This window comes from Manis javanica, chromosome 9 (assembly GCF_040802235.1).
Source record: "Manis javanica isolate MJ-LG chromosome 9, MJ_LKY, whole genome shotgun sequence".
In the NCBI taxonomy this organism is placed as follows: Eukaryota; Metazoa; Chordata; class Mammalia; order Pholidota; family Manidae; genus Manis; species Manis javanica.
In genome coordinates, this window is record NC_133164.1 from 107,166,571 (window position 1) to 107,181,586 (window position 15,016).

Here is a 15,016-nt window from a genome sequence, read left to right on the forward strand (position 1 = left end):
ATCTGCTACATTGTCTCAGCCTCCTCCAGTCTGTGGCAGCTCCTCATTTTCGTCTTTCATGACTTTTATCTGTAACTCTGTGGAGGTACAAGTAAAATACAGTTAAAAAAAATGTCTTAAATGGGTATGGGTTTCTTGGGTAATTCTGTGTAAACCCCAAACCAGGATATTTTCTACAATGGGTTATTTATTAATTTGTCATTATACAAGTGAATGTAGCAGATACCATTTTCTGGATGAATATAACTGTCTGAGTGACAATGAAGAGAACAAACTGAATCTGTTGGTAATATTCCATGTCTAACACCTCAAATGGATTGGATATTCAGCAATTCTGGCTTCAGGTACTCATTCCCATTGACTTCTTAATAATCTTTCTGGCTTTTATTCAAATGGAAAATAAACTGAAACTTACAGACAAGAATCATCTCACATAGAAACCCTTTTATAAGAAGTGATGATCTTAACAGCAGTAATTTTCTGTTTGGTGACAGTATGTTAAAAAACAATCCATCAGTTATAAACACTAAATGGTATTAGCTGCAAATATAGTATCTTATAAGAATTTTAAAGTATGGGGCAGAAATGGAAAATAGCAGTTGGTGCCTAGGTTTGAACGTTTTGTGAACATAACTCTAAGGATAGTTATCAATATATATACATGTATATTTATATAACATACTTATATATATGTTAACTAATAAAGGACAGAATTGTCATTTCATTTTTGACTGGCAGCAACACAAAAGTGTTTCCATACAGCTTTACTGAGGTATATTTGCAGATAAGAATTGCATATATTTAGAGTATACAATTAATAATTTAATATATGTATAGATCATGAAATGATTACCACAATCAAGTTAATTAACATAGCCATTACCTCACATTTACCTTTGTGTGTGTGTGTGTGTGTGTGTGTGTGTGTGTGTGGAGTGTAGAGGGCTTTCTTTTTTTTCTGGTTTTTGTGCTTTTTTTTGTAAAGATTTGAAAAAATATTGAGGTTTATTTAGATTCTGGTTCATGATTACCTACTTTTTTTAAATAAACTTTTTATTTTGGAATAAACTTATGTTTACAGAAAAATTGCAAAAATAAGTAAGGAGAGCTCCTACATACGCCTCACCATGTTCTCCTGTTGTAAACATCTTATGTTACCATGGTCATTTGGTTAAAATTAAGAACCCAACATTGATACATGCCTATAAGCTTAAAATTTTTATTTGGATTCCACCAGGTTTTCCATTAATATCCTCTGCCTGTTCTGGACATTGCATTTAGTTGTCATGTTTCTTAAGTCTCTTTCAGCCTGTGATAGTTCCTTTTACCTTGTCTTTCACAACCTTTTCGCTTTTGATAAATAGTGGTTAACTGTTTTGTAAAATGCCTCTCGCTTCGGGTTTGTCTGAGGTTTTCTTATTCTTCCGTTGAGGTTATGCATTTGGGGCAAGAATTCCACAGAAGAGATGCTCTGCCTTTCTGAATACATCATAACAGAGGTGGTTGGTATCCATATGATCACTTGGTTAAGGTAGTGACTGCCAGGTTTCTCCATAAATTACTATTCCTCCCTTTCCACCCTCTGTTTTTTGAAAGCAAGTCACTGTCTAGTCTACCTGCAAGAGGGGGACATTAAGCTCCACTTGGAAGGGAGCTTATCTACATCTATTATTTGGCATTTTTTCTGTAAGGAAGATTTATCTATACAGATTTTTTAAACCTAACATTATTAAGGTACCCAACTGATGTCAAAATAATGCTGTTCATTTACTGCACATATGTTTTTGGTGGATACCAATAAAGCACAAGGCATTTCAGGTCCCTGCCCTAATATAATTTATATTCTAGTAGGACAGTGAGATTAAAAACAAGCAAACAGCTAATGAAAAGTTACCTATTGGGAGGATGTGTTATAAATGATACTATGTTCTGAGAGAATGCTGTGATTCTGGGGGAGGCTATCTGAGACAGTGTGGTTTGGAAAAGTCAGTTAGAGGCGTTAACATTTAAACTGAGAACTGGAGAAAGAGAACAAGTCAGTTGAAAAACCTTCCAGATTATAGAATGGCCTGGAGGCAGGAAATTGTCCTGTGGTGGTGAATTTCATGTGTCAGGTTGACTGGCCCACAGGGTACCCAGATATTTGTTTGAACATTATTCTGGGGCATCTGTGAAGATGTTTCTGCATGAGATTAACATTCAAATTGGTCGAGTCCTTAAAGTACATAGCCCTCCACCACGTGCTGTGCGTGGGCGTCATCCAATCTGTTGAAGGCCTGAACAGACCAAAAGGCTGAATAAGAGAGAATTCACTCTCTCTGCCTGTCTTAGCGCTGGGACCTTGGTCTTTCTCCGCTTTCAGACTGACTCAAGCTGGAATTTACACCATAGGCTCTCTTGATTCTCAGGCCTTCGGGCTCAGGATGGAGTTGTATCATCACCTCCCCTGGGTCTGCAGCTTGCTGACTGCTAACACAGGTCCCCAGAATAGAAAGGCGGTTGGTATAGCCCAAGTGCAAGGTAATGTAATGAGCCACTATGAGAAGAAGTGGCATAGAACAGTGAAGCCTGCCTCCATGGGGCCTGGAGGACCATGGCAGGAAAGGGATTTGACTTTTACTCTGAAGGTTGCAGGAAGCACTTGAAATGTTCTAATAGGAAAATTATATTATAGATTCCATATTAAAAGATCATTCTAGGGCCCACAGATGGCAAAGGGCAGATGTTAGGAGGCCACTGCTGTAAGCAAAGCCAGAGGTGGCTGCATGTGGCTTGAGGGAGGAGTGTGTCCGTGCGGACGCTGAGAGGTGGAGGGATTTGGGAGAACTGATAGGGCTTGTGTACCATAGGGCGCTTTCATGTGGTTTTTATTAATTTAAAAAGATAAAGATAACATTCTTATAGTTTCAGGAGGTTAGATTTGTCCCAGGGAAGGGTGGGATCAAACTCCTTAAGAAGGGCAACAAAGATATGTACAAGAATGTTCATTGCAGCAAAAAGTGAAAATTATTGTCAGTGTGGAATAGGTAAAACAGTGCATCCATTACAAAGAGTGCAGGAACTTTCTGTGCAAAGAGATGAAATGACGTTCAAGAGATATTAAGTGAAAATATGTGGGGCAAAAGAGTCTGTGCAGTTTAAGAGTCTGCGCAGTGTGATCCCACACAGGTGGATTAGAAATGATTATCACTACGTCTACCCTGTAAGAAGTATTGCAAGAAAAAGTCTGATGAAGTGTATCAATATATATTGTGAATGGTGGTTAGTTAACTCTGTTAACAGTAGTTATCTCATGGAACAGTTACAGTGATTTTTCACTTTATACCTTATACCTTCTTTTGTCTTACGGGATATATTAAACAATGGATGAGAAGGAAATGTTTTTTATTTAAATCAGAGGCACAGAGGTACTTTTAAGATTAATAGGTACTTTAATGAAGTCTTTGAATTAATTTTAAGAAGTAAGTCCTATAAATATAAATATTTTCCTTTAGAGCATTTATGTTTCACTCAAACTAGGAAAATGGAAAAGATCATTGACTATATTGAAATTATTAACATCTTCAAGATGATGTGGAGATCATATTTATTCATTTCTTTCAAATTAACAGAAAGACAAGTCACTGCATAAAGATTTTTCTGTGCCATTTATTCAGGCAATGTATCTCAGAATGGTTTTTGTAGCTTGGTAAAGAAATAGATACAGAAATTTACTTACAAAATTAAAAATCTTTCTTTTTAAGCTGCGCATTATGAAGAGTATTAAAACATGGTTATCTCTGAGCACCAAGATCATGGACTATTGTGGATGGACTATTTCCATTTTCTTCTTACCTCCTCTCTGCGCTTTCTGAATTCTCCATTATGATCATAAATTATGTTGGCAATTACAGTTTTTTTAAAAAAAAAATCGCTACATGGAAGATAGATGTTTATAAATTTAACACAGTATATCATATCTATATCAAACTGCTTGCGCTTTCTAGATGACATCAAGCAGTTCTCTTTATCTCAATGACTGAAGGTTGCAGACTTTTATTTACAAACCAGGACCAAATGACTTGTATTGTGATCACATTGGTCCCCACCTCTCTCTGTTCAAAATGACGAGGCGAAGTCCACTAAGCACATCCTGACAAGCAACATTTTAAATGTCATTACTAAAACGACTATGCAAGCTTTTCATCAGAGAAACAGAACCACAAAGGTCAAAGCAAAGAGAAGCTGACTGTTAGCAAACCTCCAGCCTCTTACACTTTCTGTTAGCCACAGTCACATGGTATACAGCAAATATTTTTAGGTTACACAGAGAAAGCTTGAAACTGCAACTTCGGTACAATGTGATGCGCCAAAAGAAGAAAGAGAAGAGGATTTCTTCATGACATCTGAAGTTTTTAAACAAAGGGTTTGAGATCCTTGGATGAAAGTTATTAAGTAAATTGTATGACATGCACATTGTACAACAGTGTATCATAATTACAGTTTGCTTTCAACTATGTCAAGCCTTCCTCTGTTTTCTGGTTTTAGCTTCTAAGCCTTGTGAATTATTTCTAACTCATTAGCTTTTCACCCTAGTGGCAACTCACAGGCTCCATAAAAATTTGGCCATTTTTCTTAAATCCCTTTTCTAGCAAATGCATTCTTTGCTTTATAGTCTCCAAATGTAAATTCCTACAGTGAAAAACAGCAAATACTTGTCTCCCTCTCTTATATCATCCTTTCTCTAAAAATGCCATATTTATAATTAAAAACACATATACAAAGATGAGTTCTTCATTACAACCAGGGACCTTAAGTTAAAGAGGGAGTTGGGAGCAAGATGGTATAAACACTACTAGGCCAGAGTGCCCCAACCCTGGCACTTTGGGCTGGATAATTCTTTATTGTGAAGGGCTGTCCTGTGCACTCAACAGAAATGTTCAACAATTATGTCTGGCCTCTACCCACTAGATGCTAAAAGTGTAGCGCTCTAACTCCCCAGACGTGACCATCAAAAGTGTCCCCAAGATACTGCCAAATATCTCCTAGAGGAAAAAATCAGCCTTGATTTGGAACCACCATACTAAGCCAAAGACCTTGCAAAACCAAGACCTTGTGTACCTTTGCCACATTAGCTTTTTCTTTTGACCCCACCGTCAACTTCTACCTACCTAGCTTCCCACCAACATAAAATACGGACACTTACAAATACCCTCACACTCTGTGGTGGATCCCTTCAACACTGTCTATAGTTCTTCCTCTGAACCAATTTGGTTAGGAAGAGAGATGCAGGCACTGCTAACTTTCTCACCCTTCACTGACATGGGTGTTTATGCTTGTCTGTCTACATGTACATAAGGCATACTGAATGAGACAATCAATTTTAAACTCTAGTCCTGTGCCTAACACGTGTTTTATAAGAGTCTTTTGTTACGCCACTTTCTTTGTTCCCAGCACCAGCCAACTCATTTTTCAGGTCCAGTGCAAAATGGAAATGAGTGCTCCCTTGTTCATAGTGTCTTGACTTCTGAAGCCCATAAATGCCCCTCGTTCTTTATCCACTGGCCGGCCACACACTGCAAGCCCATGCTACCACATGAATATTGTTTCAACTATAATTTTATTTAATTAAATGTTTATTCTCTCATTTGGCATTTAAATATACAATTGTGACCCAGGCTCAAAATTTTTATTTCCTGATTATTCTAGATTAGAGCCAATTACTGAAATTGGGGGAAAGGATTTATAGAACTAAAATAAAAAAAGCCTTCCCTAAATCATCCCATGACAAAGCAACAAATATTAACTCATATAAATTTTATTTTTATGCAATGTATTCAAGGGATGTTAATTCTCCTTCATCAACTTTGTCAGGTGTTGGAAGCACTAAGGAAGATGGTCAAAGGGAGTCATTTCCTGTACAGAAGGGATATTATTAATTATTTTCTGTGGACACCATGAAAAGTAGATTTACCATTACTAGATTCATAATATTGAGTAAGCACCTTAGTCTTTGCAGGAGAAAGATGATACCTATTCTCTAGGACACAATCTGTTTTAAACTCTTAGCCCTGCACCTGACATGTAAGGGTTTTGTAAGTGTCTTTTGTTATGCCACTTTCTTTCTTTGTTCCCAGCACTAGCTAAGTAATTTTTCAGGTCCAGTGCAAAATGTAAATGAGTGCTCCCTTCTTCAAAGTTATTAAGAATGTCAAGACGACAAGAGCAGAACATTAAACCAAGTATGGGGTCCTTCTAAGTGTAGGATTCTGTGTTACTGCATAGGCTGTATATTCATAAAGCCAGTTGTGTTTGCTCCCTCAGGGTTTTCAAGGTTCCAGTTGTCTATTATACTAATTAAAAGCAACTCTTCAATTTGACAATTGGCAGGGAAATAAATGCAACTAAAGAAGGCTTGATTATGAATACTGTTTATCAATGCTGGCTCAATTTTACTCAAGTTGTTGAATGTTAGTGAGGCTTGAGCTCTCAGAAAGGAGCTGTTTTCATCTGCCATGGTATTTCAGTGGTTTGTATCATTCTCCACATGGAGAAATAATAACAAAAAAACTTTAGTTGTTTAATTGGACTTGATAGCCCAAGAGGCGCTCTCTGTGGCCAAAGAGGCACTTAATTCAAAAGCTCTTTATCTAGACATATCAAACAGCATTCACAAAGAAAGCAGCACAGTTCTAAATTGGTGTCCTAGATCCTAGACTGGAGGTTTTTAGAAAAGTAGTTCAGATGTCTAAGAGTTAAATACCCAAACAGCAAGACTTAGTCTCCAAACCACTGAGTCTCAGCTTTGCCTGTTACTCCTTCTCCTTTATGAATACATCAGCTTGTTCTGTCAAGGGTTTTTCAAAGGTTCTCACATTCTACTTATAAGAATAGAAACCTGTAAAAAAGCAAAAATAAGTGTTGAGAATATAAGTATGTATGTGTACACATTTACACACACACACACAAATTTCCAAATTTCTCTTTCCTCTTGTCAGAAACACACACATTGGTACACAAAGCTCTTATCAGAACGTAGGAAGAATTACTATTTCCTGAGCACCTTGTGTGTGCCAGGTGTTGTGTGTATGTTGGAGTATTAAAGTATATGTGGTTTTCATTCATTTACCCTCAAGACTTATTGTTTTTACAGTGGAGAAACTGAAGCTCAGAGCCGTTATGTTACCCGGCCAAAGTCACGCTGTAAATTAGAGTCTGATCAGAGATTTTATGGGACTCCAAAACTCATATCAAAATCCTATTCACTTTGAGTGATGAAAAATTCGGGGGTCCAATTTGTCACAGTCTTGAAATCAAACAACAAACAAAATGCAACACACTTTAACGTACTTGGTAGTCATACTTTACGTGGCCTCCTGTGTTTACCGTAATTCCAACCCTGTCCCTCACCCCCATCACCGTAAATCGTTCAGTATCTAAGGGTTGGCAACTTTGCTAACTGTTATTGGGAGAACTGTCTGGTCTCTGAGTAAAGACTAAAAAGTTAAAATTTGTGGAGTGGCACTAACTCCGAAGACCTCAAGAAAAAAATGAGCTGTTTGGAACAGCAATCGTTTACTTCCGGCCTCCCGAAAAAAATAAGCTGTTTGGAACAGCAATCGCTTACTTCCGGCCTCCCCAAGGCTGGCGGGAACCTCCGCACGTGGGTCCGGACGATTCCCAGCCCACGCGGTCCTCCCGGCAACCAGCTGTTCGGCCCGGACCGCGCAGGCGCGAAAGCCGGAGAGGCTGGGGGCGGTCCGCCCACGGTTTCCCTGGAGACCGTGCGGAAGCGGCCGGAAGTTTCGCTGCGGTTGGCCGCAACGGGATGGAGGAGCTGGGGGTTGGGCCCGAAGTGCAAGAGCACGAAGCGGACGCGGCCTGGGCCATGGAGCAGGCGGAGGCGGGGACGGCAAGCGAGTCGCTGGGTGCGCCGGGGCTTGAAGAGCCCGGAGGCCCCCCTTGGTGTAAATGAAAAGGGCGGGGCGGGCGGACGCCCAGGGCGGCGGCAGTGGCCGTTGGGGTGCGATTGTCCCCACCCCGCTCGGTCTTTTTGGCTTCCTGGCTCTTCCGAGAGATCTGCCCGCGTATCTTGCTTTTTGTGGTTAAAACCCCGAGAGGGATGGCTTCGCCTAGTGGGAGTAGGATGGGCCCGTCAATTTGTTAGTGGATGGTGCATTTGTAATCCCCCAGCCAGCCCTAAGAAAGCCGAACAGGCTCCCGGGTGGTGTGAAGTTGCAGAAGTGCGGTGTTTGGGGCCCGGCCTCAGCGTCGGCTAGAAGGAGTGGCTCACAACCGAACCCAAGGCATGGCTGCAGTGGACACCTCTCCAGAGACCCACTCCAGCCTCTGGGCCCTACCTTGTACCGCCCAATCCCAGAGCCTGGGTCCAGGGTTCACGTTCCTTGCCATTTAAAAAATTACACTTTAATTTTGGAATAATTTAGATTTACAGAAGTTGCAGATCTGAGAAATTAACATTGACATAATACTGTTAACTAAAGTACAGCTTTAGCTTTATTCAGGTTGTACCAGTTTTTTCTGCTAAATGTTTTTCCGTTCCAGGACCCAAACCAGAATACCACATTGCCTTTAGCCTGCCTTGTTTTAACTGGTTAAGAGCCGGAATCTCCTGTCTTGCCCACCCAGCCTGTAACGTGATTTTAAATCCAAGAAATATTCATGTATTCATTTATTTCAATCTAGAGACTATTTATTGGTAGTCTGTTATATACCAGGCACTACTGTAGGTCCTGTGGATTCAGCACTGAACCAGATTATCCTGCTCTCGCATAGAAGCTAAATATATTCCACTGGAACCCATTAGGTTCTGTTTTGTGCCATTTTGTACTTCTGATTTGACATACCACTTTAATAATATTTAAATTCGTTGAAATCAGCGTTTAAACTTTTCTACCTCTTCTGATTTACTCTAAATTTACTATAAACTTTCAAGTGCGGGGTTGTCTCTTGCATCTTCCATTATTAATTTATTACTTTACTGAGAAAAATACAGCGCACAAAGAAATGTTAAGTAAATAGTACTGAAGACTACTATAGATGGAGTTTCATGTCTATTTAATTTTTAGATGCCTTTTAACATACTTATTAAATACAGGAAAAAAATTTTTAAATCGCTGTGCATTCTTCTCAGTTACCGTGTTTTAATGGACTGCCAATTGCCCAGAGGTGGTTAGCAGCCTGAATATATTTTTGTGTTTCTTAGCATATTGTACATCAGTATATGATAAAGTGGTGCCAGAAGGCAGTTCTTCATTCAGAGTCATAGTGCACGTGGATCTGGATTGCTTCTATGCACAAGTAGAAATGATCTCAAATCCGGAACTCAAGGGCAAACCTTTAGGTAATTCTGGACTTTGATAATATTTTCATTGTAGATGAGGATTAGCTGCTTATTTATTATGCTTATTATATTCTAATTTATTAGCCATATTAAGGTTTTGGAAGCAAAAAGGTTCTTTGTAGACAGTAATCTGTGCTTCATTAGTAGGTGTAAGTCTCATAAGCCTCATTTAATAAATGGTGAATTTGACACAAGTAAAATAGCTGATGGAACAATTGAACAGAAAGACCATAATAAATTTTTTTTCTTTTTCTCAGTGTTTGAAATTTTATGACCCTCATATCTCAAAAGTAACTTCTTTAGTTTTATTGTATTTTAATAGATTTTCTCCTTTTGAAGTTAACTCTTCAATTATGTAATATCTAAAAATAGTTGGATCTTGAACAGAACCCTAAATGTTAAGGCATATACAAAAAGCATTCCCTGTAAACACGAGTATCTCTTAAATAAAAGCCAAAAGGAAAGTTTACATTGAGGATTTACTTATTAATATGTTGGTTTTAATATTTTCATTATATCTGAAATTGGAAAAACAAATTTCCCAAAATTTTTTTGTGTATTGGTAAGGATTTATTTTTTAGTATAAACATTAAGAGGAATTTTGGTTCACCTGTTGCTTCTCTCTTGTGCATTGTCTGGTTTTGATAAATCCCAATTCAACCCAGCCTGGCTGATTTATGTATGCACTAAAGAACAAAAGGATGCCCAGTTTTTGATATGTCAGGGTCAGTCTAGGATATTAAACTTTCCTAAGGGTGTCAAAAGCATTAGGATTCCAAGACCTAACTTTTCTTCTAAAGGCATTTCTAATTTCATAACAAACTGCTCTGTAGATAATGCTTAATAAAAACATACTGTGTAATTAAGATGCAGGAATGAATGACGACTGGAAAGTGAGGTATGTGATGCTGCAAGTTTCCAGGAGAAAGCAAAACTAGTCTTTAATTTATATTCAACAAATACATGACCACTTAACTTGGGATGGTGACATAGGGATAGGTCCATGTAATTTAATTCTGCTTTAGAAGCCTGCTTTTTTGATAAAGGAAATTACCCATCTGATTTTTTATATGGTTCACTGATGACTTTCCAATTACTGCTTTTGACCCAGAGATTCTATTTTTGGTCTTAACCTGGTTCTCAAAAATCTTTATGTGAAAAAGTGTGTTATGCCTTGTTTGTAATTTCAGCCTTTTAGAAACAAATGTCTTACACTGGGGAGTGGACCTAACCGTTTTTTTCCTTCTACATGTTTGTGTTTTACATATTTTAGGTGAACTTTTATAGTAGTAAATAAGTAGTCAACTTGTGAAAAGAGAAAACAAATGATTTTTATCAATCTGAAGCCACCACCAGTAAACTGATTTTTTATATATTAATTACATGTCATTACTATATAATATACATATAATTATTTTGATACAAATTTTTAAAGACTAATCACCTTTGATAAGGAGGGCTTCTCATAATGCCCCCTCACTGTCTGATCTTTTCTGCAGATTACTATGAATAACAGTTCAATAATTAGAACATTTACTGGGGGGAGAGCCCTACTTATTGCTGTAGGTTGGCATTTGTAACAGAGCATTGATTTATATTCGTTGCAAAGTTACTGAAAAGAAAAGTTTTTGACCAGAAACCAATAATTAATTTTATTCAGTTGCTTTTGCTTAATTTTTCAATAAGACATGATCAAGAGGTACACATAGAGTTAATCATTATAAATTAATCTGGTCTGACATTTCAAAAAAATATCCAGAAGGATTTTATTGGTATCTTTTCGCTGAAGACTACATAGAATATATTGATTTATGGTAATTTTTGTTAAATTCTACTTCATACAACTTTGATTAATGTAGACTATGTTTTTTTTAATGAGATAGAGCTTTGTATTCTTATCAAAGTAAATTGCATTTCTATTTTTTGGGAGTATATAGTCTTTGGGAGACTATATTATATTATAATATGGAATTAGTAAATAATCTTTTAAATATTATTAAAATTATAATATGGAATTAGTAAATAATATTTTAAGATATTTCTTCAGTCCTGTTCAGTTTTCTCATAAAATATTTATTTTTATAGGGGTTCAGCAGAAATATTTGGTGGTTACCTGCAACTATGAAGCTAGGAAACTTGGAGTTAAGAAACTTATGAATGTCGGAGATGCAAAAGAAAAGTGTCCACAGCTGGTATTAGTTAATGGTGAAGACTTGACTCCTTACAGAGAGATGTCATATAAGGTTACAGGTACAGATTATAGGCAATATACTTTCAACATTAGTTTTGACGTAAGATGCTTATTCACTACATGAAACTTGATAAAATCCATAAGTCATTTTCATTGTGCTCACAACTTTTTATTTTGGGCCTTGCCTGCTCTAAAACTTATATATTAGGGTATGAGAATGACTTCATATATTATGAGTAATTTTGACAAAAAAAATGAATAGTTGGAAGGAATTTGAACTCTGTCATGACTGCAGTTTATATAAATGTGAGAAAAAATGTAAAACAATTTAAACATGAGAAATGGGAAGCTATATCAAAGAAAGCCAAATATTTTTAATTGTAAATTTAAATACCAAGTTTAAATGAATTATGAAGAAATATGCTCTATTTTAACACACTTAACCGTAGTTGGAAGAGGCTTCTATAATGTTTAACATGTTTAAAAACTGATATATTGAAAACTATTAGCAAAAATGATTGATATCTAATTTTCTTTTAGATTTTTATCTACATATATACATACAATGTAGATAAACTCTCCCATACTAAGGTTTGGTTTGAATCTGTGTTTTAATAAAGTACAGAATAAATTATGTTACAGTATTCACTGGCACATTGCAAAAATATAGTTTAAAATATTATTTATCATCTTTGTTATTTTTATTCTTTGTTATTTGTAGCAGTTTTCAGATGAAAGTGTTAAATATAATATCCAAATGCTTTTACAAATTAACAAGAAAATGAAACTCAAGAAAAATGGACAAAGGATATGAATAAGCAATTCATAGAAAAAGCAAAATCATGTTCTAACAATTGTGTGGAAAAAATGCTCAAATTCATCAGTGGCTAAAGAAATTTGACTTAGCATATTTTATATGCATCATACTTGCAAAAACTAAAGAATGTGAGAAAAAGTAGAAACAAAGTATTTCAGTCTTTTTGAAAAAGCAATCTAGAAATATTTTTGAAATTAAAGGTACAATTTATATTCTTTAACCCTGTGATATCAACTGCTGGGAATTTATTTAATAAAAATAACATCTTAAGGACATAAGAACAAAGGTGTTTATTGTAGCATGGGTCATAATTGGTAAAAATATGGAATGAAAACAAATGCTCATCAGGATAAGAATGGCTAAATAATGGCTTCTCTATCGTGGAATATTGCATAGCCATCAAAAAGAATACATTGGTGCTATACTGTTGACTCATAGTGGAGATATACCTTGCTGGGTGAGTAAAAGGCAAGATACAAAAATGTGTCACATTTTTCCGTATGTGTAAAACAATAACCCAAACCCCTCCTCCCACGTATATGTATATGTATATATATGAACAGGAAGAGAGACATGAGAGGATATATACTAGGTTTTTAATATTAGTTCACTTCTGGAGAGGAAAAGGCAGTGCTGAGATGGAACAAAGCAGGAAGAAGAGAGAAAGCTGTACTCCCAAAGACTATATACTCCCAAAATAGCACTTGTGCATCTATGCAAAATTGTGTGCGTGTCTGAATATTAAGAAGTTAATTTTTAGTGCATACAGGTTATATAATACATACATTGTGCATCTTGCCTTTGTTCTTGGTGCTTTGATTTCTTACATATATCTCTTCCTCATTCTTTTTGAATGCCTGCACAGTATTCCATTGGGTTTTCTTCCATACCTATTTAACCAGTCCTTTAGTGATAAGACAGCATGACCCACTTTATGCTGCCTACTGTCCCTACATAATTAATAGCACCATCTTTCATTCTAAAAATGAAGTTTGGGTGATAAATTGTATGGTTTCCCTGATAGTGATTAGTCATTAGACTCTTACTGATTTTTTGCTCTTACAAATATATGCTTCAGTAGACATTTTCATATGGAAATTTTGGTATACTTTTGTGGGAATATCCATAAGGTAAATTCCTAGAGGTTAATTGCTAGATCAAAGGTAATTTATATTTAAAATTTTGAATACTGCTATTTGTTGTATTTGAGGTTGTCCCAAAGTATTGCTAGTGTATTTGAGAGTGTAAAATATTCTCAAATCGTAAAGATTTTGATGATTTGTGAAAAACATAGTAAGTCATTCTTTTTTTTTTTTTTTTTTGAGAGGGCATCTCTCATATTTATTGATCAAATGGTTGTTAACAACAATAAAATTCTGTATAGGGGGGTTGATGCTCAATGCACAATCATTAATCAACCCCAAGCCTAATTCTCATCAGTCTCCAATCTTCTGAAGCATAACGAACAAGTTCTTACATGGTGACGAATTCTTACATAGTGAATAAGTTCTTACATGGTGAACAGTACAAGGGCATTCATCACAGAAACTTTCGGTTTTGATCACGCATTATGAACTATAAACAATCAGGTCAAATATGAATATTCGTTTGATTTTTATACTTGATTTATATGTGGATCCCATATTTCTCCCTTTATTATTATTATTATTTTTATTTTTAATAAAATGCTGAAGTGGTAGGTAGAATCAAGATAAAGTTAGAAAACATAGTTTAGTGTTGTAAGAGAGCAATTGTAGATGATCAGGTGTGTGTGCCTGTAGACTATGTGCTAATCTGAGCTAGACAAGGGCAATAAAACATCCACGGATGCAGAAGCTTTCTCTCAAAACAGGGGGGTGAGGTTCTAAGCTTCACCACTGTTGTTCCCCGATTTCTCACCTGATGGCCCCCCTGAAACTATGCCTGTCTTAGGTTGTTCCTCCCTTGAGGAATCTTACCCATCTCTGGCTAACCAGTCATCTTCCGGGGCCATACAGGGAAATGTAAAGTTGGTAAGTGAAAGAGAAGCCATATTGTTTGAAAAGGTTAGCTTTTTACTTCTTTGCATATTTATGCCCTGTGGCTTCTTTGCCCAGCACTTGTCTCGAGGTATCTTTACCACCTGGAGGAATTATGATACTCGGTAAATTCAATATGAGGCATGAATTCTATTTAAGGGTTGTAATTAGGAAGGAAGAAGAAAAGCTATAGAGGTAGCATATGGAAGAAAACATGGGAGGATTGATTATTTCTTTGACATATCTTCTTGTAGAGTACCTTAAGCATGTATAGGTTTTAAACTACTAACTAACTTGCGCACACATATTAACATAATAGGAATACGGTGACATAAACAAAGCAAATCTATAATTACCAGCCATCTCCAGTGAAGCCAAGAAAACCAGTTAGGCACCCTAGGCATTTGTGAAAATTTGTCTATGATATGATGGATATTGTCCAACTGTACTTCAACAGTCTGAGAGAAATCAGACAAATTAAAGCAGCCCATTTCTGGGATCTGTTCACATCCCATATGTTCTTTTAACCGTAGATAGTCTATAGTCGTAAGGTTTTGGAGTGCTACAACTTGCACCCCTCCCAACTCCTGGTTGAGTTCCAACAGTATAGATCCGGTCAAATTCGTTGTCTCACTGTATGCACATGC

At 36.6% G+C, this 15,016-nt stretch overlaps 1 protein-coding gene across 5 annotated transcripts in view; it reads left to right on the plus strand.

Moving 5' to 3' along the window:
- Nucleotides 1–7,748: 7,748 nt before the first annotated feature.
- POLI (DNA polymerase iota) overlaps nt 7,749–15,016 on the plus strand; it is a 30,888-nt gene continuing 23,620 nt past the window's right edge. Inside the window, exons 1-3 of one of the 5 annotated variants that reach the window (XM_017648664.3) lie at nt 7,749–7,907; nt 9,206–9,343; nt 11,429–11,593. In XM_017648664.3, the coding sequence (XP_017504153.2) occupies nt 7,808–7,907; nt 9,206–9,343; nt 11,429–11,593 (403 nt within the window). In that variant the 5' untranslated portion in view covers nt 7,749–7,807. Of the gene's footprint in view, nt 7,947–9,205; nt 9,344–11,428; nt 11,594–15,016 lie in introns of all 5 variants that reach the window. The other 4 variants (XM_017648662.3, XM_017648665.3, XM_017648666.3 and 1 more) reach the window with 4 other exon arrangements.